The sequence below is a fragment of the Mytilus trossulus genome, chromosome 5 (assembly GCF_036588685.1).
Source record: "Mytilus trossulus isolate FHL-02 chromosome 5, PNRI_Mtr1.1.1.hap1, whole genome shotgun sequence".
NCBI classification, from domain to species: domain Eukaryota; kingdom Metazoa; phylum Mollusca; class Bivalvia; order Mytilida; family Mytilidae; genus Mytilus; species Mytilus trossulus.
The window spans coordinates 73,612,446-73,635,103 of NC_086377.1; the positions used below are offsets into that span (position 1 = coordinate 73,612,446).

Sequence of the window (22,658 nt, forward strand, 5' to 3'; positions counted from 1 at the left end):
TTTGACCGTGCACGCATTATTTAAATAAAGCGCATCCGCGCTTCATACAAAATGTACTTCGCTCAACGCTTTTACATCCCAATGAAGTTACAAAAAGAAGCATTCAATTGGTAATACATAGAGGGTTATAATTGCTTATGTACATTTGCTACTTATAACTATGGACTGAACTATTATTGCTTATAATGTTTTATGTTTCATTACAGATGACCGTAGTCATTGTTCTACATTAAAGGCATGTGTGAATAAATAGACATTGTTCTTATTTATGACCACGGCCAGTAATTACTGAAGACCTGTGAGGAACAACACTTATACGACAATGCCTGCAGTACAGTGTCCAATACCTGGATGTGATTATGTCACTAACGATCTTGATGGAGCAATCGTAGCTGTACTCAACACTGTTCATAGTACAACACACGCTCCGGGACCAGTCACAGCAGCGAAAGTAGAAAAAGTAAAAAGACCGGTTATATCAACAGCTGAAACTAGTGAGGAATGGGCATATTTTGAATCACGGTGGTCCGATTATGTTGAAGCAACGAAAATTGCCGGCCGTGACAAGGTAGTTCAGCTTCTAGAATGCTGCGATGAACAGCTACGCAAGGACTTGACACTAGCCGGTATCAAGGTCATCCATCGTCTAGGAATAAATCAGAATGAAGTAATCCCGGTCAATATGAAAATGCATGCTGCCAACAACAAAGGTATCAAAATCCTTGGTGCAACCATACTCCGCATTTCATGCAAAGATGATCAATGCAGACATGTCGAAACGAGACAAATGACATATGTTACTGACAACTCTGATAAGCTATTTATCAGCAGAGAAGCTTGCATTGCTCTTCGAATGATCTCCGACAGCTTCCCAACAATTGGTGAAATTGACGATACGCAACAAACTCTCGGTACTGTAAACCCTCACAACATCACAAACAACACCGGAAGTGTTAACAGCGTAGACACCACATGTAACTGTCCTCAACGGAAGCTGCCACCTCCAATGCCAAAGAACTTACCTTATGCAGCAACTGAAGACAACCTTGAAAAAATAAAACAATTTCTCATGGACTATTATAAATCTAGTACTTTCAATACATGTGATCACCAGCCATTGCCACTGATGGATGGACCACCAATGCGATTGATGGTGGATCCCGAAGCTGAACCTGTGGCTCATCACACTCCAGTTCCAGTACCAATCCACTGGAAAGAGGAAGTCAAAGCTGGTCTTGATCAAGACGTCCGACTTGGTATATTGGAACCTGTTCCAGTTGGGGAACCTGTCACATGGTGCCATAGAATGGTCGTATGTGCTAAGAAAAATGAAAAACCACGTCGCACTGTTGATATTCAACCCCTTAATGTGCATGCAACACGTGAAACACACCATACGCCTTCACCTTTTCACCTAGCTAGATCAGTACCGATTGGAAAGAAGAAAGCAGTTTTTGACGCCTGGAACGGTTATTATAGTGTACCAATTCCTGAAGAAGATCGCCATCTGACTACCTTCATTACACCCTGGGGCAGATATCGTTACAAGACGGCTCCGCAAGGTTACATAGCTTCATGCGACGCCTATACAAGACACTATGATGAAATTGTTGCCGATATTCCAAACAAAACCAAATGTGTCGATGACGTCCTCCTATGGGCTGATTCAATTGAGGAAAGTTTTTTTCAAGCTGTACAATGGCTCGACATCTGTGATCGTCATGGCATCACTCTCAATCCTGAGAGGTTCATATTCGGTCAAGATATTGTAGAATTCGCTGGATTTGAGATCACGTCCAACACTGTCCGTCCTTGCATGAAATACCTTAAGGCGATCCTAGATTTCCCAACACCTAGAAATATCACGGATGTACGTTCATGGTTTGGTCTTGTTAATCAAGTCTCCTACGCCTTCATCATGGCTGATCAGATGCTTCCCTTCAGGCAATTATTGAAACAAGGAACACCATTTTTCTGGGATGAACACATCAACATACTGTTCGAGGAATCGAAAGCTGATATTATAAGCGAAAAAGAAGAGGGTGTTCGCATCTTTGATAAAAGTAAACCGACATGTCTTGCTACAGATTGGTCAAAAACTGGTATCGGCTTCTGGCTATTTCAGAAACATTGCAAAGGAAGTGAACCATTCTGTTGTAACACAGGATGGCGAATAACTCTTGTCGGGAGTAGATTTACACATCCAGCTGAATCCCGTTATGCGCCAGTAGAAGGCGAAGCGCTAGCCGTCGTCGACGCTTTGGACAAAGAGAGGTATTTTGTACTGGGATGCGACGATCTCATTATAACAGTTGACCATAAACCACTCCTGAAAATATTCATTGACAGATCTTTAGAAGACATCTCGAATTCACGCCTTCGCAATTTGAAAGAGAAAACACTCAGATATCGTTTCCGGATGATTCATATACCAGGAGTCAAACATTATGCTGCTGACGGTGTCACCCAACTGGGGATCCTGAAAAACGTATTATCTTAAATGACATAGCAGCCATCAAGAATAGTACACTGTCGTTGCCACCTTGCTACATCTTTTTTATCAGACATGCATCATCAAGATTCAGAATTGGATGCTACTGAAATAGATAACAATGTATTTATATCAGCCGTATCATCGCTTGATTCGCTTGCAGTCAAATCTGTCAATTGGGACAGAGTTCGTACCGCTACAGCAATTGACGACAATATGAATGAACTTATCAACTTAATTGAGTCTGGTACACCTGAATTTCGTCATGAATTTCCTCTGCAATTACGGGAATACTTCCAATTCCGTGAACATCTTTACACTATTGATGGTGTTATAATATACAAGGACAGCATCGTCATTCCCCCCAGCCTCCGAGATGAAGTGTTGTCTGCTTTACACGCAGCTCACCAAGGAGTAACAATAATGATTTCTAGAGCAGAGTCATCAGTTTTTTGGCCACGTATTACCCCTGCTATTTCAGCACAAAGAGCCGGATGCAACCATTGTAATCGGATAGCACATTCTAATCCGAGTGCTCCACCTACACCTCTAATGTCACCAGACAGCCCGTTTCAATGTGTTTGTTCTGATTTTTTTCAATACAAAGGGAGTTGTTACCTGGTCATAGTTGATCGATACTCAAACTGGCCAATTGTTGAAAGATCATCAAATGGAGCAGCCGGACTCATAACCTGTCTTCGACGCACATTTGTCACTTTTGGAATTCCCGACGAACTAGCATCTGACGGTGGTCCTGAATTTACATCTACTGCTACAAGACAGTTTCTTCGTGACTGGGGTGTACACCATCGCTTATCGTCAGTGTCCTTCCCTCATAGCAATTGCAGGGCGGAAGTTGGAGTAAAAACCGTCAAACGCATGATTGCTGACAACACTGGTCCTAAAGGTGATCTCGACACGGATGCATTCCAACGGGCCATGCTTCAGTAAATAAATACACCTGATAGAGACACAGAACTTTCCCCTACAATGTGCGTCTTTGGTCATCCAATCAGGGATTTCATTCCGATTCCAACAGGAAGATATTCTCCTCACAATAATTGGAGGGAAACGTTAGATGCCCGTGAAGAAGCTTTAAGAAACCGCCACATCAAACAGGGTGAACGCTTATCAGAACATACCAAAAGATTGCCTCAACTTGCAACTGGCGATTGTGTGCGTATTCAAAACCAAATAGGGCATTACCCACTCAAATGGGACAAAACTGGCATCATCATTGAAGTCCGCCAATTGGATCAATATGCTGTGAAGGTTGAATGATGGCTCTGGAAGAGTAACTTTGCGCAACAGGAAATTTCTCAGAAAGTATGTTCCTGTCAAGGGCATCAAAACAACAAAGACCATACAAGATGACCTTTTTAAAAAGAATGTACCTGTCCCGTCATCATTGGACACCAAACAAGTACCACAACTGACGTCTGATACATTAATGGACACTCCTAAAGATTCTACTCGTGAAAAGCATTATCCACTTGGTCAGACAACTTCAGACTCCAAGGACAGCTCTACACCAGAATTCACCTATTCACAAGATTTGCCTAGCGAGCAAAAACTTCACATTCCGGAAACGCCCAAGACAGGACTTTCTTCATTCAAAAGTCCTACAGTTGAAAACACACATCATGAGCGCCGTCGTTTGGAATTCACAGAAACGCCACTAGTGAACAAAGGAACACAGCCGACCACCAACACTCCCCCTTTGATTATTACTCCGACAGAAATTACTCCACAACGTAAATCTAGTCGTGCTAGTAGACCACCTGCCTGGCATTCAGATTATAGTATGGATTAACAATCATGACATTGACATTTTAAATTTTCAGTTCGCATTTCAACTAACGGAGATTAGAGTGATATCATCTTAGTCATATTACAGTGTACAAGTATTTGCCACCTTTAATGGAACATTACAGGAACCAAAAACTTAAGGGAAGATAGAGGGTTATAATTGCTTATGTACATTTGCTACTTATAACTATGGACTGAACTGTGCCTATTATTGCTTATAATGTTTTATGTTTCATTACAGATGACCGTGGTCATTGTTCTACATTAAAGACATGTGCGAATAAATAGACATTGTTCTTATTTAATATAGTTTACATTTTCCATGTTATTGCACTGAAAACGAAGAAGATTAACTTAAACACAATTGACCGTCTTGATTTGTTTCTTGAAGAAATCATCGCATTGTGCATACCAGTGCACTGTCAGATGTTAATCATATTATTTGTGAAAATAATGTATATCTGATTTTGAGGTATATTTATTGTATACCGACATCTTTCGTCCCTCTTTTATTGTATACCGACATCTTTCGTCCCTCTTTTATTGTATACCGACATCTTTCGTCCCTCTTTTATTGTATACCGACATCTTTCGTCCCTCTTTTATTGTATACCGACATCTTTCGTCCCTCTTTTATTGTATACCGACATCTTTCGTCCCTCTTTTATTGTATACCGACATCTAGGATCGTACTATAGCAATATACAATCAGTCTTGTTATTTGCCTTAATCTGCTAATTTGTAGACAGATGTGCATTTTTATTGGCTAAACTGGTTTTTTATATGAAGAAAACTTGCTGATATATTCAAATATACCAAACATTTGTATTTTAAAAACAATGTTGTCAACTGAGCAATTTAAGAGGAGATAACTCTTTTAGTAAAAATTTACACAATTTTCTAACGTTTACTTGTAGCAAAAAAACTAGTTCGCTAAAACCATTACTGACCATCTTTCCTTTTTATTTTCTTAAAACATATCATAACATCTATCTTCTAACAATATATTTCAAAAATCTATCTCATAGATTTTTTTCTATGCACAAAAATGTGTTTTTTCTTGATCACTCAAACCAAAGTTAGGCAATTCAGAACGACTCATAGTTTAAAAATTAGCACGGTGACCTTTTTATTATATTTATGACAAGAACATAGTTAAATTATCATTTTGGCATAGTAAACGAAAATTCTATCTTGGGAAATATATACCGATGATCTACCTTAAAAATACCAACATGCGAGTATTATTAGTACAACTTTTCAGTGGAAATCAACGGGTATTAAAATACAAATAATTGAATACTCTTGAAATAAAGGAAATTACATGATATTTCAAACACGCATTTACCATTTACAAGAATAAAATGCACTTTGTGAATGTGTTTAAATTGCATGATATTTATTTGTGTATTTATTTGTAGAGGATCTGTTATGTCCTGGCGGGATTTGTGGTAAGTTTCACTTGATATTTTAAAAGATTGACCGAACACACATTCTGTGACATAGTAAAGGGAAATACATATTACTAGTTCAACACAAAACGCTGAAAGAGTTCACAAAATTATCTTAAGTTTGAGTTACCCGACCAGTTCACGAAATACTTAATAAAAGAACTATAATTTGCTTATAATGGGTGTGACAAGAAGCCTTACATACCATTACTTATAGAAATCAACATATAATTGTTGACTCATTTCAATATAGATAGTTTATATACCAATGTCAATATAAAAATACACATTTCAAGAAAAGAGTTTAAATTCGACAAGTAACCAAACTTTATAAATTAGAAAACGGTTTGTAATATCAAATCTACAATTTGTTTGTTGTAGTATATTATTCCCAATACGAATGTCAATGTATTTAATGCTTCTCTTTTTCTTATATACAAAATATAGTCTAAAAAAGTTAAAAAAGTTAAAATTAAAATAAATAAACTATCAACACCATTAAGATTTTAAAAATATAAACTAGATCTAAATGAAGGTAATCTAAATCACTTCTTACCTTATGATATGTTTCGATTCCATGTAATGTGCAATTTAATTAATTACATTCAAATGTAATTGACCCCAAGTCTGGTTTGGAGGATTATATTTCTTCGTTTTCTGAACTGGAAACTTAAAAAAAAAAACAGACACGGCTTCCTCTGTCTCCTTTTCAGACTTATACCTCGAATTTGACATAAGCGGTGATCTCCGTACTAAAATCAATGAAAAAACAACACGAATTTCATAAAAAAAAATTATAACTTGCACCACATTAGGAAGAAAAGAAAATTCCTACAACTGTAATAAACTACAAGCAACAACAACATTTAAAACCCAAACTCACAAAAAGAAAAGAAAAATTCCTACAACTGTAATAAACTACAAGCAACAACCTCAACACTTATAACCCAAACTCACAAGAAGAACAAAAACTCCCTACAACAGTAATACATTCCAGGCAACAACAACAACATATTATAACCCATACGCACAAGAATAAAAGAAAATCCCTAAACAGTTATAAACTACAGGAAACAACAACAACAACAACAACAATTATAACCAAAACTCACAAGAAGAAAAGAAAAAATCCTACAACTGCAATAAACTACAAGCCAACCTCAACAATTATAACCCAGACTCACAAGAAATTAAGAAAAATTCCTATAACTGTAATACATGTAAACTACTTGCAACAAAAACAACAATTATAATTCATACTTACAGGAAGAAAAGAAAATCCCACGGTTTTACTATCGTCATAAAGTCAATCAGGAACATTTTAGATTTTAAACTATTGGAAAATTCGGAGTAAAACGTTATAACAAAGTGAATAACTTTTATTATCTTCTGTGTAATATAAGCCAATCGTCTTTTAAATACGCAATTGCGTTTTATGCCAAAGTGATTTTAACTATTTTCGACCGAGTAATATAAGCCCCCTGTGAATAATCAAGCAATTCATGTGCTTCTAACCATAGGGGGAGGTTGCAAAAAGAAGAAGCCTGCAGAAAATCAATACATTTTCGATACACTTTGCTTAATTTCGAATTCATTGATATAGAGGAGATGCAAGCATTCATGAGGGTCAGGGCAGATCAAGGGTTATTAGAAGGGGAGAGAGGCCATAGAAAGCCAACCTTTGGAGAAATACTTGTAAAATTTCTATGCATGTGTCATATTTGTGACTCCAAAAAGGGAAAATAGATAACTGTTATTTCTTGTATTGTAGCCGGGATATATCACTACCATGTTTCGTATGATCCTAAAATGTGAATTTATCAAAACTCCAAATGAAATCGATGATTGAAATCTTACTGTTAAACATGATGTATGTGAGTTACTCAGGTTATTCCATGTGGAATATTTTTGTCAATTATGTACAAGCTACCCTTTTTCAAGAACATTTTACTAAACCTTTCTAACTAAATGGGGAATGTGTCCATGGGACACAGATGATGCTCCCGCTTGCATGTCATATAAAGTAGAACGATAAAAGTGACGCTACCCAAAATTGTACTTGATATGAGTGTTGTGGTAATATGTAGTGTGTATAAGTTTCAGAACATCTGGTTAAAGCAAACTAAAGTAATGAACGGAAACCAAAAATATAGCATTTTTTTTCCATTTGTGAAGGAGGATAGCTCTAGAACAGTAAAAGTGACGCAAACCAAAATTCTAATTTGATCTGTATTTTGTGGTAATAACCCTTGTTTATGAGTTTCATAACATTTGGTTAAAACAAACTAAAGTTAGAGAAAAGAAACGAGTAAACTGCTTCGCTGAGCGCAGCATACGCCCACAGAGGTCAACCCCTGAACAGTTGGGGCAAAAATAGACACGATATTCAAGCTTGATACAGGTCTGAATTTGGATTGTAATTAAATATTTGACATCTTATAGGTATCTGAATAAATGTAGTCAAACAACTTGAAATTTATATCATATGAATTGAATTTATATTCAATTAAAGATTTCTGAGTAAATATGTTGTCAGACTATAAATAACTACAATTTATAAACTTCTAAAGGGAGCTTACATCAAAAGATATTAACAATTCATTAAAGTTTCATGAGAACTGCTGAAAGCATTTTTTAGGTTATTTTCCGAAAACTGGAAAATCCCCCTTTTTTATGAATAAAACCACGTAACTTGGAAACCTAAAATCTAAAATTTATAAAAATTAAAAGGGAGATCATGTCAGTAGATATAACAAATTAACCAACATTTCTTGCAAGTTGGTCACAGTGAAAGCATTCTTGAGTTATTGTCCGAAAACTGGAAACTCCCCCTTTTTTTAATGAATAAAACCCAATAACTCGGAAACATAAAATCTAGAATTTATAAAAACGATAGGGAGCTCACGTCAATAGATATAAACAATTCACAAACGTTTTATGCAAATTGGTTAAAGCGTTTTTGAGTTAATGTCAGCCATGATATGTTGACGATGGACGGACAGAAGGGCAGACGTACAACGGTATACCGGAATTCGTCTCGTAAACGGGCGTATACAAAATCTGCAATTCTTTCATTTTTTTAAAGGGGTATAATTCTAGAACTGTCGACGTGACTCCACAGAAATTCAAACTTGATCTGTGTTTTGTGGTAATGAGCATTGTGTATAAGTTTCATAACATTTGATAGAGGCAAACTAAAGTAAGAGAACGGAAACCAATTTAGGGATGTACGAACGTACGGATGTACACACGTACAAGGGTAAAACTTAATGCCCACTCCGCTTCAGCGGGGGCATAAAAATGCAATTTAACCTTACATATAAAAAAAGAGATTTTCAATCAAAGTTCATTCCTTTCACTGTATTTGCTTTGTGCTGCTCAGTCTTGTTTTCTATGTTGTGTTTTGTATTCTGTTGTTTGACTTTTTGTCATCTTTTCTTAGCCATGTCTTTGTCAGATTGTCTCTGACTTTATGAGTTTGAATATGCCTTTGGTATCTTTCACCTATGTATTACTGGAAATCGATCATTTGCACAGAAATTGTTTTTTTTTTCGATTTTGACATCTTTTGTTTTTAAGGTGAATAAGAATATAACACATTGTGGACTGCTGTACCCCTATTTTTGACCTTTTTACCTATTATGTCTGTTTGTTTTGTTAACACATTGTTGTCAATATAATGGAATTTTAAGCGTAATTCAAACAAGTGAAAGGTTAAGCTAGCTATAAAGCCAGGTTTAATCCACCATTATTTCATAAGGAAATGCATGTACCAAGTACGAATATATGACAGTTGTTTTCCATCGTTTTTTAAAAGTGCCTGAGCTTTGAATTTTGCAACTTGATAAGGAACTTTCCGATTCGAATTTCCCTTTCAGTTCGGTATGTATGTTATTTTACATTTTACTCATTATTTTATATGTACGAATATGCTGCTTTTTAGTGTCGATGTTGCTGTGATAGGTTAGCCTGTCAGGTTTAACGTGTCGATGTTGTGATTGGTTGGCCTTTCAGGTTCAACGTGTCAATGTTGTTGTGATTGGTTGGCCTGTCAGGTTCAACGTGTCGATGTTGCTGTGCTAGGTTGGCCTGTCAGCTTCAAGGTGTCGATGTTGCTGTGATAAGTTGGCCTGTCAGGTTCAACGTGTCAATGTTGTTGTGTATGGTTGGCCTTTCAGGTTCAACGTGTCGATGTTGCTTTGATAGGTTGGCCTGTCAGGTTCAACGCGTCAATGTTGTTGTGATTGGTTGGTCTGTCAGGTTCAACGTGTCGATATTGCCGTAATAGGTTGGCCCGTCAGATTCAACGTGTCGATGTTGTTGTGATAGGTTGGCCTGTTAGGTTCAACGTGTCAATGTTGTTGTGATTGGTTGGTCTGTCAGGTTCAACATGTCGATGTTGCTGTGATAGGTTGGTCTGTCAGGTTCAACGTGTCGATGTTGTTGTGATTGGTTGGTCTGTCAGGTTCAACGTGTCGATGTTGCTGTGATAGGTTGGCCTGTCAGGTCTAACGTGTCAATGTTGCTGTGATAGGTTGTCTGTCAGATTCAACGTGTCGATGTTGTTGTGATAGGTTGTCCTGTCAGGTTCAACGTGTCGATGTTGCTGTGATATGTTGGTCTGTCAGGTTCAACGTGTCGATGCTGTTGTGATTGGTTGGTCTGTCAGGTTCAACGTGTCGATGTTGCTGTGATAGATTTGTCTGTCAGGTTCAACGTGTCGATGTTGATATGATAGGTTGGCCTGTCAGGTTCAACGTGTCGATGTTGTTGTGATTGGTTGGTATGTCAGGTTCAACGTGTCGATGTTGTTGTGATATGTTGGCCTATCAGGTTCAAAGTGTCGATGTTGCTGTGATAGGTTGTCCTGTTAGGTTCAACGTGTCGATGTTGCTGTGATTTGTTGGCCAATAAATTAGAACAAGAACATTTATATATTTTTATTTTACATAAGTACTCATCAAAAGTTCATACAGATATAAATAAGTAGAAGACACTACTTAAACAAATAGTGATAAAATAACAAAACAAAAAACAAAAAAAAATACAATGGTATCATGACATTTTAAATTTGTAAATCTTAATTTTTCAAGATATGTGTATAGTCACTAAATCTAGCTAAGGACTTTTATTTACACGTTTGGAATGATTAAATACAAGAAGAAATATATTATGTATAATATTATTATTATGGTATTTTTATAACTGTTGCAACATCTTTTCTAACAATATTATAGAATATATAAACATTCACATGTTCACACAGTACCAACAAAACTAGCTGATAAATGAATAAACGAATCAGTTGAACAAAACAAGTGAAACTGCGAGCTACTGCTCACTGATGATACCCCCGCCGCAAGTGGATAATATTAATAGTGTAAAAATATGCAAGTGTTCAGTAAACAGGAAGTTGTCGAGTGATGAATCTGAAAACGCATCACACGGTATAGCTGACTTATATAAATCCTGAAACCAAATTTCAGAAATCCTTGTATTGTAGTTCCTGAGAAAAATGTGACGAAATTTTTTAACTTGGCTATCATATGTAAAATCATACAAGTGTTCGGTAAACAGGAAGTTGTCGAGTGATCAATCTGAAAACTCATCACACGGTATAGCTGACTTAGATAAACCCTGAAACCAAATTTCAGAAATCCTTGTATTGTAGTTCCTGAGAAAAATTCGACAAAAATATTCATTGGACGGACGGACTGACGGAAGGACAGACAGAGGTAAAACAGTATACCCCCCCCCCCCCTTTTTTAAAGCGGGGGTATAATGAATAACTAACAAATATTGATATTGGTGATGAAATAAAAAATTACATTTAGTAGAACAGCCAATAAAAAATGACATTTTGAATTTACAAACTCGATTTCTCTTGAATAAAAAAACAGACATGTTACACAGAAAAACAACTCGTAAAAGAATCCAGGCTTATCATTGTGTACGCCATTGTGTTCGTTCGTTTACCAAAAAGTATCAGTGACACTCAATTAGAAAGGTTCGAAGGCAAAATCATGCACAATTTTAAAAATATTAAGGTAAAACACCAACAAACACATGGTGTACATAGCCTGATTTTGAACAGGCCCAACATATGCTGGGAGTTGCGTCGACGAACGTTTTTGATACTTGATATTATCTCAAACACTTTCAAATACTTGAAAAAAAAGATAACCCAACGGCTAGTAAAATTGATAGAACGGATGCATTATGCATGTATATCTATAGCACTAGACTTTGCATCTCCAGTGCTAGACTTTAGATAATTTTCGCTTATTTCAATTTCTATCTATCATTTGTCTATCTCTTATGACTTTTAAGATAACTCGAATAAGGAGTCGACTGACAATTTTGACCTTTTTAGAATTATTTGTAGAACATGTCGTACATATCATTTTTGCTATTTAAAGTTTCTCTCTATCTTTTATAGTTTTCAAGATAAAAAAAAAACATGACAAACAAATGGAAACATTTATCATTGTTTTAAGTGCAACAACTTCTAACGGAAGTCGTCTGACAGTTGTGACAATTGATAAAGCTTAACATTCTGAACAGTTCTTGTCAGATTTTCTCTTTTTATAACGGTTCTCAAATTAATAGTCTAACCTTGTATTTTACTACCCATTAAACTAGTTTAGCCATTTCGGCCATCTTGGTTGGGTCATCGGAAACTTTTATTTTTTAAACTAGATACCCGAATGATGGTTGTAGCCCAGTAAATTTGGTCTTTTTGGCCAGGTGAGATAAAAGGCAGTTTCAGACTTGATAATTTCGCGGAATTTCCACGTAGTCATTCAACAAAAAAGTTAGAAAAGTTGGAGGGAACAACGATTTTAATCTTTATCGATCACTGCTAAGAAAGAATGCAATCTAATGATAATTATATAAATAAATATGAATAATGATCTTGTTTTTTACAAAGTCTTCGTCGAAAGTATAGTGGAATACATTGTTATTTTATTGTTCATAAATCATCTTACCAGTATCATACACACCTATACAGGTAATTTCCAGTGGCTGTCTAAATTTCACTGACCTTAATCCCTTAATCTATGTTTAGTTGAATAAATTGTTGTTATTGTTTGTAAACCATCTTTACCAGTATCATACACACCTTTACAGGTAAATTTCACTTCCCTTAATCCCAGACGGCTTCTATTACAGGAGCTGTAGTTGTATTCATTGTTATTTTGTTTTCGTCCTGAACATTCATGAAACATTTGCCACCGTACGTTAAGCAAATAACAATCAATCATTCAATCAAGTAAAATTGTGTAATCGATAATCAATATACTTTGCGTTGAAATGACACAATTTTGATTGATTCATTGATTAATTATGTAAAACTGATGTAAGTAGTTTGCTCAATATGTTAAGAATGTTGGACATTGAAATTATTGCTTAAAATGGTGTCTAACTGGTATTATATCAGTACTCTCACCTTATGAAAATGGCAAAACTAGCCAGCTAGACACTCATTCTTTAATGAACTGTTCTAAAAATGTGACCCACATTTTTCACAACTCATATGAGCATATATTCACAGAAATATAATTATGGAGAACTACAGCTTTTTCTGTTTAGAAGGACGGTATCCTATTAAAAAGAATAAGAATAATAGTCGTAATCGACCGAAGTCGACACTACTTCAGGTTTAATACCACCAAATCATAATACGTCACATCTACGTGCATACGAAAAACGTTATAAAAATATATTCCCCTGAATTTGACAGTAATTTATCCTAATTTCATTGTAGTAAAAATTTTCTGGGTCGTAGACATTTATCTTGGGTATTTCATAGGACCGAATTTTTTTAATTTGGGGTTTCTATAGAATATTTTTGAAACTAAAGGTTACATGGTTACTAAAGCTTGCACACATGTTAAAAGAGGTGAACATTTGATTGGTTAACTTCCAGTGATGTTTTTTTCTTATATGCAATGAAATGTTACGTAAAATTTGATTTATAGCACTGGACAGGACAAATATAAAGCAGATGCTCCACACGGCGCAGCTTTATACGACCGCAGAGGTTGAACCCTGAACGGTTGGGGCAAGTATGGACAAAACATTCAAGCTGGATTCAGCTCTAAATTTGGATTGTGATTAAATAGTTGACACAGCATAGGTTTCTGACACAGAATGAATGTGGTCTTATAAACTTAGAATATTTTGTTTGCCGTTGAGCAATTCACTATGCTGTTGAAATTATTCATCTCAAAAAAATGTTTGAAGAAATTTTCTATTTATTTATGACATCTGAAATGAGAAAAAATTAACCTCCCCCCCTATTTTTTGTTCAAATCCTCCTTTCTCTTTTTCCAAAACTGATCTCAATTCAAATCTCTAATGGAGTTTGCAACAATAACAACTCATGTAAATACATCAGAAAATATTAAAATGCAAAATAAAGTGCTTGTTATAACTAAATGGTAAATATTGTTTTAATAGTATTAAAAGTGAAGATACATTGTACATTGCATAAAATAGTGTTTTAAGTTGATGCAACTACTAATCTGGACATAGAAAGATAACTCCAATTGACAATTAGACAGTTTTACCCAAAAGGATATTTCCCCGAACAATATTAGCCTCTAATTCTCTTTAGTTTTTTAGATAGATTTCTTTAATAATACTTTTTAATTTACTATTCTTGCATTTCATTATATATTTTACATTCAAGTATAAAATGGTATTTATATTACACTTAGTACATAGTTATGTCATAGATCCTTGAATTCACAACTTTCGACACGAAGCTTTCTTTTAATGATAAAACATATTGATGATTTAACTTTATAATTAACAACTATGTTTTAACTTATCTTGAAATATTAGTTAATATATCAAACACATTCTGCATTTGTATGCGCTTGTCCTAAGTCAGTAACCTATTGTTCAACAGATGTGGTTTGTTGGTTTTGTTCATATGTGTTTCTCTGTAATAAGACCTCGGTCGTCCTGTATGAATGGTTTTACACTAGAATTTGTAGTTTACTGATTGGTCTCCGCCGCGGCTTCGTAATTTGATCTATAGTTAACTTGTATTACATTGGGACTCGAATGGAGAGTTTCCAAACCACATCTTCTTGTTTATATGTATTGTTTGCCATTGACATTTTTGTCAATTTAATTAGTAAATTATAGTTTGAGTAGTTCATTACATTTTTCTAATATGCGAATTTTTCACATATTCAATATTTATACCATTGACTGCAAATGGTGAATACAAAAATGAATTAACAAATATCGTTCAAAGCATCAGATACCACACTATCGACAACTGCATGAATCTTTTCTATCAATCCTGAAAAATTTAAAAGACATTCTGTCAAAAAATCATGTGCAAAACGTGTTTACATCCGATACTTAGGTAATATAATGTACCTAATTAGAGTAAGATTCGTGTATCTTAACATGAAGAATAACTTAGTTGTTGTCGCTTTATCCAGATGATTTGTTGTATGTATCATTTTTCGTTTTAAGTTTGAATTGATGATGCAGACTTGGTTTAAGTATGTGTTTGATTTTTCCGGATGTTGTCATATGTTGTATGCATCTAAATGAGGTTGTACTATATTTAAATCGTATACATAATATACATGTGTGTAGCATATTTACGTCGAAAGATACAATACAATAATTTAAAATATGTGAAATAGATCAACAAGGTATAAAACGCAAGTCGTAAATATCGATTTGTTTTCACTTTTACATTTTAAAGTCTTGATATATCTAATAGCTGTTTACGAACATTTGTTTTGATTAGGAGGTATTGTAATGGACACTTTCTTCATTGGATGATATATTATACAAAATGTCACAAAAATAACAAGCACATCGTGCATACAAATGGTCAGGTGATCTAAATTCAGGGTTGATATATTTGGTTTTGCATACTTGCATTCCTATTTTTTTTTTCTGTATAAAACAAGCATTTTTCCAATAGTTTTTAAAAAGTGTTATATCATCTGACGACACCGAAGGGAAAGGTGTTTTTTTTGTTGGCTTCAAAGCATTGGTTACGCATCATGTAAATGTAACGGAATTTGATGAGACTGTTATTAAAGTGAGAGGGTTAGCGCTATAGAACTAGGTTTAATCCACCATTTGCTACATTTGAAAATGCCTGTACCAAGTCAGGAATATGACAGTTCTTGTTCATTCGTTTTTGATGCGTTTTGTTTTTTGATTTTGCCATGTGATTATGGACTTTCCAAATTGATTTTCCTCTGAGTTCAGTATTTTTGTGATTTTACTTTTTGCTGTTTTTTGTATTGATTTTTTACTGTTTTCCATCGATTTCTATGTGTGTGTGGTGCTATCAGCCTTCCAAGATTCAGGATTGTTCCTGTACTTCAAACATGAAAAAAAATATCACTGCAGTTACCTGCTTTCATTCGTTCTTTTATCTCTTCAAAACTCCTTGTCTCTAATTCCATTTTCCTGATTTCGTCTAATCGTTTAACATAGGATTCACCTGCTGGATTGTTACGCTGATCAAATCTAGTTAGCATATCATGAACTATAGTGATAAGTGTTTGGTATCGTGTGTCATCTAATGCAAAGACAGAAGAATGCTGCATTTCATTTCTGATCACACGTATCCGTTGAATGTCGTCACCAATGGTATCTTCATTGGTAGGAATGTCGTCCACCTTTTCTATTTTCCTAAAGCCTTTACTTGGAAAGTTTATCTTTAAAGCACAATATTTCTTACACATTTCTGTTATGTCCAACTTATCGCGATCAAGTATTTCGCCAGTCTTTGTATCTATGTATAAGCGATCATATAAAACGCCTGATAATACCTCTAGAACTATCATTGACATTCGGACGAAATTCTGTTGATCATTACTTATTCTACGGGGAGCCTATAATATCAAAGAAATATGTAATGGTAAAAACTCATGATATATAATTGCCATCTATGAACAGGTAGGTAGACCTAAAAATATAGTCAAGGCAGAAAATACACCGGGACAATGAAAAAGGATAGAATACAGAATTAATGCTAGCCATAAAGCCATAAAATTCATGTTGACGTCAGAATATTCAAAATTGCGTTAAATTTATTTAACTAATTAAAAAACTATAAAAAAAAGATATAAATATATATCATTACAAGCATGCAAGATTTGTACAAAGCACAATGTTCTTATATTTTGCATTTCTGTAAATATTGACAATGCAATGTCCCATATGAACTCCTTTTACTACTAAAACTGTTCCGCTTTTACTATGAAGTTTTGAAAAAAATCTTATTCTAGAATTGAAAGTTCATTTGCACCACATTTTTTTCAAAGGTCAAATATTAGGGCTGTGCGGCATATTTTTAACGTTTATATGACCTGAACTTCTCAGAGTTTAAACTTGCACTAATTTTCCTAACTACCCCTACCTCGAATGAAAGGTTACCACAGATTTCAATTTAAAGAATATGCACATGTTTATTGACTGGTAACATTCCCAAGTTCTGTCTCTGCGATATGGAACACAGAGAACATAACTGGGAACCCGTATGCAAACAAAATTAATTTTCTATGAATATTCAATTTCTCCCCAAAAGAGGCGTGTTTTCAGACACAGCTGTATTTAGAAAGTGCATTTCATAGATATACTAGAAGTATTTCCATACTGCAATAGTTTTACAGTCGAGCATTTTCTTAAATGAACTAGCTACGTAGTATGTTGTTCGACAAAGATAGATATTTACATATACGTAAAACAACTCAGAATATAATAGCAACATACCGGTTAGTAACATTTCTCTATTTTTCAGATAGCATAGTATAATACGATCATAAACAAGTAAAATAGGAGGGATAATTTTCTTTAAAATCACATTAATATTTTCTTTATACAGCGTTAATCCTGTAGACGATCACATTCATTTTAGGAAAGCACTTAACATGCTTAAACAGGAGGCACTTCAAAAAATGTCAGGTGTGGGCGTGGAGCCTGTAGGATGGCTGTAAATTATCTGAAAGTTCATTTATGATTTCAAACATTTAAATAGATATAAATAGATATAAATAGATATAAATAGATATAAATAGATATAAATAGATATAAATAGATATAAATAGATATTACTCAATTGTTTTACTTTTGCTTTACGTGATATTTTTTCGTGTCATGTTATTTGTTTTTCAACCCGGAACAGAAATATGAATCGATGAAGACCCCAGGGTAACCTGTATTTTTTTGCACATTGTTCTTTGATCTATGAAAAGCTATTTATATATTTACAATGCAACCTTTATTTTATACGAATGTCCCACAAAAAATTTAAAAAGTGTGCATGTTATTAGCTTCTCTCACATGTCTCATGCGATAACCTTTTGGTCACTTTTTATGTGTTGCGTCTGAATATGAATTATAACCCTCAATAGTGAATTAAGAGTTTGAACAAATCCTTCTAAACAAACAGAACCAGGTGCTCCGCAGGGCGCCGCTTTTATACGACCCCAGTGGTTGAACCCTGAACAGTTGGGACAAATTTGGTCACAATATTCAAGCTTGATTCTGTCTGAATTTGAATTGTGATCAAATTTTTGACATAATATAGGTTTCTGTCACAAAATTATTGTAGTCAAAGTTCCAACAAAAATTTTGAAAAAAAGAAAGCCCTTAAAAGGTAAACAAAAAATCCCCACCCCCAAACTTTTTGAAACCCCCTTGGAGCAATAACCCTTAAACTCAATCCTGTGTTTTTGTCATGATTGTTTGGAACTAGAATCATGCTTCTTTTTGGCCCTTTTTTTGGCCCCTAATTCCTACATATTTTGGGCAATTAACCCAACCTCCCCTTTGTTATTTGGTACATTGTGATATAATTTCTGAGAGATCCATGCAATTACACATACGTTATGTCTTGAAACTAGAAAAAATGCTTGTTTTGACCCCTTTTTGGACCTTAATTCCTAAACTTTGGCCCCATAACCTCTAATATGAATCCAAACCTTCTTCTTGTGTTTTAAACATTGTGGTGTGATTTCAGAGCAGTTGACATACGTTTACACAAGTTATTATCCTGAAACTAGAAAAATGCTAATTCCTAATCACTTAGGACCATCATCCCCAAAATCAATCCCAACCTTACTTATGTAGTATTGAACCTTCTGAAAAAATTTCATGTAGATCTATTCACTTTAACTAAAGTTGTTATCCGGAAACCAATGTGTCTTCGGACGACGACGCAGACGATGCTGACGAAGACATCATACCATTATACGATCCCAAAAATTGGTTGCGGTCGTATAAAAAGAAGACACATAAGAACAACACAAGACTTTTTAATATTCAAGTTTATAAATGAAAACTCTGTCTCTGATCGGAAGACGGTTAGGTGAGCTTTAAATTATAAGTTATAGTGTGGATTACGCAAATGTTTGAAGTTGGTCGGGTTTTGCGTACATTTCCTGTAGAACCAAAGTTTCGTTGTTTTCCACTTAAAGTTGATGTGGTTACCTCAGTTTTAGTTTGTAACACGGATCTGTTTTCTCGCTATAGATCTATGACTTTCGAACAGCGGTATACTACTGTTGCCTTTATTTGACACATTTAAAAAAAACTAAGGATGTTCTTATCCCAGGCATAGATTACCTTAGTCATATTTGGCACAACTTTTTGGAATTTTGGATCCTTAATGCTCTTCAACTTTGTACTTGTTCGGCTTTATAAATATTTTGACATGAATGTCACTGATTAGTCTTAGGTAGACGAAACGCGCGTCTGGCGTACTCAATTATAATCCTGGAACTTTGATAACGAATTAGACAAAGTCGATCTTAAAAACTCAACTATCTTTACTGATACAAAAAAGTAAGATACAAAATGACAAGCGTTTAATAAACAAAACAACACGTGCATTTCTTTGAAGAAAACAAAATCAAGCGCGATTTTGTAAATGGAACTGATAGTAGATCAATACGTGGTACAGTCGCGCATATCAATTGGGAATGGACCAAATACTTTTTTTATCACAACCAGTCCACACTGATACTGACATAAGCAAACACATCAAAGGAATAATCTAAATGAAAATAATCTAAAGCAAATAGAAACATTACCTTTGATTTCTCACCAGACCAATAGTCTTTATATTTATGAGTTGTCGCATGTTCTTCGCAATAATATTTTTTCCCATCATGTACTTGATCAAATTCATGGAATCCTGTGTCAAAGGAGAAACTGGTAGTCTCACACTTCCATTTTTTCTCGAAAGATACCGTTTTCAACTTGTATCGCGTGTTGATAATTCTGTTGATTTCTCTTTCGACAATTTTTAAAACAGCTTGGTTAACCTCTGTATCTACTTCATCCCATTGCCATACTTGCAGCTGAATCATATGACTACTCTTTGCTAATACAAATTTTGCACAGCCAGTTCTGTCAATATTGAATACACAACAATCCTTGAAGAGGCCTATCTCGCCCTTTACCACTGCTAGAGGATATTCTCGTAGACAAGAGACAATCAGATTGCTGATTAGATACGGCGGTAAAAAACTAAAGACAAAACACAAACATGTAGATTTGCTAGCATTTGGAACGTTAAACAATACATCAATATCCTTAATTTTTAATGTTTGAAGCATGCATGGAACGTAAAAAACACTATGCTCCCTTTGTACATTTCCACTTCCCGTCAGTAGCAATGGATAGATGATAATGTCAAACTTTTCGATTACTTCCAGTATATGCTCTTTATGAATCCTCATGTCTGCTGTTTGTTTCTTGAATATTTCTTCCAATAGCTTAGGATCCATCTTTCCCGTTTGTTTGAAGTTGTTCCATTGTAAGTGTGTTAATTCCAGTTGAAACTGCTGGGCTGTAACAATGCATGTAAAGGCATTTGCTAACCATTGGGGATCAAGTATGATGTATGACGGAATGTCTTCAAAAAATATCACGTTACCTATTTCATGTTGATACCTGAGAAAGAGATGAAGCTCCTTGTCATCAGTTATCGGAAGTGGTATTTTCTCACCTAGTTCTTTTACTCTTTCAAAAGAAATTATTTGTTTTCCGATCGTTAGTTCAGAGTTGATGGCTTTTTCCATCTGAATAAATTTAACAGGGTATTCTCGATTCCAATTTGTGCTACTCTTTGCTGTGGCAAATATGTCATTCCTCAATTTTCCAAAAGCATCTTCTTCATCCTCTGTGTTGGATATCAGGTGAATTGATCTCAGGTGAAGCTTGGAATCTTTAAATATTTTATCAGTGTAGGATTCGAGACGTTTTCTGCATTGTTCTTCGTCCTTTCGCAAAAACAAAAACAGTGTTATTGTATTATTTCATTATCATTTAACTTAAACAGTCGTAGATACATGATTTCTTATGAGATGCAGTCTTCACGATGAAGTATTAAATCTACAGGCCCAGAGCTGATTTTTTATTTTTTTTTAGTTAGATTCTGTTGGCCTGTAGATATGATTTTTACAGGCCTGAGTGCAATTAATTCTACTAGCCTGGGCTGCCAGGGCTGCCAGTCAGCGTGAAGACTGGAGATGTTTTTGGCTGTCAGTAACTATTACTATTCTCATATCTGTACTTTTCTGTGTCTTTTTTCTAGAGCGGATGTTTAAATACTCTGGCTTTCGTAAATTGTTATGATATAATTTAGATTGTTAGTTTTCGCATTGAATTGTTTCATGTTTCCAATCGGGATGTTTTTTTTAAGCCGGCTATATGGTATGGGTTTTTCATCTGTTAACCCACCAAGGGCATCTGAGAATAATCACCATTTTTCAGAGGGGTTCATGTTGCTCAGTTTTAATTTTCCTATGAATATTGTGTTCTGTATACTGTTGGGTTTTTAATGATAGTTTTTATTTTTTATATTCATAAAGAATCGAACACTGGAGTAAAGTTTGTTACTATTTAAGAACGGAAGTTGACAAAATTAAGAATGAGTGCTAAAACACTACTTATTGAAATTAGCAGACACAAAAACATGCTAAGAGAAACCAGATGCTCCGCAGAGCGCAGCTTTAAATGACCGCAGAGGTCGAACCCTGAACATTTGGGGAAGTATGAAAACAACATTCAAACTTGATACAGCTCTGAATTTGGATTAAGATTAAATACATGACACATAATGAATGTGGTCTAAGAACTTAAACTTTTTTTTCTTTCTTTTTGGCCCCTAATTCCCAAACTGTTGGGACCAAAATTTCCTAAATAAATCCCAACCTTCCTTTTATGGTCATAAACCTTGTGTTTAAATTTCATAGACTTCTATTCACTTATACTAAAGTTATAGTGCGAAAACCAAAAGTCTTCGGACGCTGACGACGATGCCAACGTGATACCAATATACGACCAAAAAAAAATTATTTGTTTGCGGTCGTATAAAAAGTGTATATAGTAATTGTAAAAATCAAATTGATGGTGAACATAAATCCGTTCTGTCCAGTGACTTGAATAATAATAATTTTGACAAATAAGGAAATGTTGATAAACCTGTTTCAAATATTATTGACTTGTTAAACACTAGTTTTCTTTACTATGTGTCAATGTATAGGCATTAGAAACGTTCGAGTTAAAATGAAATATTTGGATCACCGTTCTCTACTGTAAAGATTTTTAAAGGTAATATCGAGTGATCGAAACCTACGGACGCTACTACATAACAGAAGACCATTCATTCAAATATAGAATATGACTCATCGAAGTTTAGATGTGGTTCCTATGGTCATGACCCCAACATTGTTTAAGACCGAGAGGTTATAAAGTTTCTGACAAAAGGACCAAAATATCGTCCACGGTCGAAAATAAATTGAGAACAGTGTCCTCAGGCTATTAAAGATGCTCTATAATCCTATTTTAAAAATTGTTGTAAACGGAAGTATTCTGACAAAAAGTCACTTGATTTAAATAAATGT

The 22,658-nt window shown here is 34.8% G+C and overlaps 2 protein-coding genes across 2 annotated transcripts in view; one reads left to right on the plus strand and one right to left on the minus strand.

Moving 5' to 3' along the window:
- Positions 1-2,566: 2,566 nt before the first annotated feature.
- LOC134718289 (uncharacterized protein K02A2.6-like) lies at positions 2,567-3,442 on the plus strand. The gene has a single exon (XM_063580783.1). The coding sequence runs from the start codon at positions 2,567-2,569 to the stop codon at positions 3,440-3,442; it is 876 nt and encodes a 291-aa protein (XP_063436853.1).
- Positions 3,443-10,808: 7,366 nt separating this feature from the next.
- LOC134718290 (uncharacterized) overlaps positions 10,809-22,658 on the minus strand; it is a 76,990-nt gene continuing 65,140 nt past the window's right edge. Inside the window, exons 11-13 of the mRNA XM_063580784.1 lie at positions 19,839-21,032; positions 16,154-16,637; positions 10,809-15,070 (exon numbers count right to left, since the gene is read on the minus strand). Coding sequence (XP_063436854.1) covers positions 15,003-15,070; positions 16,154-16,637; positions 19,839-21,032 — 1,746 coding nt within the window. The 3' untranslated portion in view covers positions 10,809-15,002. The remainder of the gene's footprint in view (positions 15,071-16,153; positions 16,638-19,838; positions 21,033-22,658) is intronic.

Excerpts from the sequence above, each read along its gene's own strand:
- LOC134718289 (XM_063580783.1), top strand. The coding sequence starts at position 2,567 with ATGCATCATCAAGATTCAGAATTGGATGCTACTGAAATAGATAACAAT.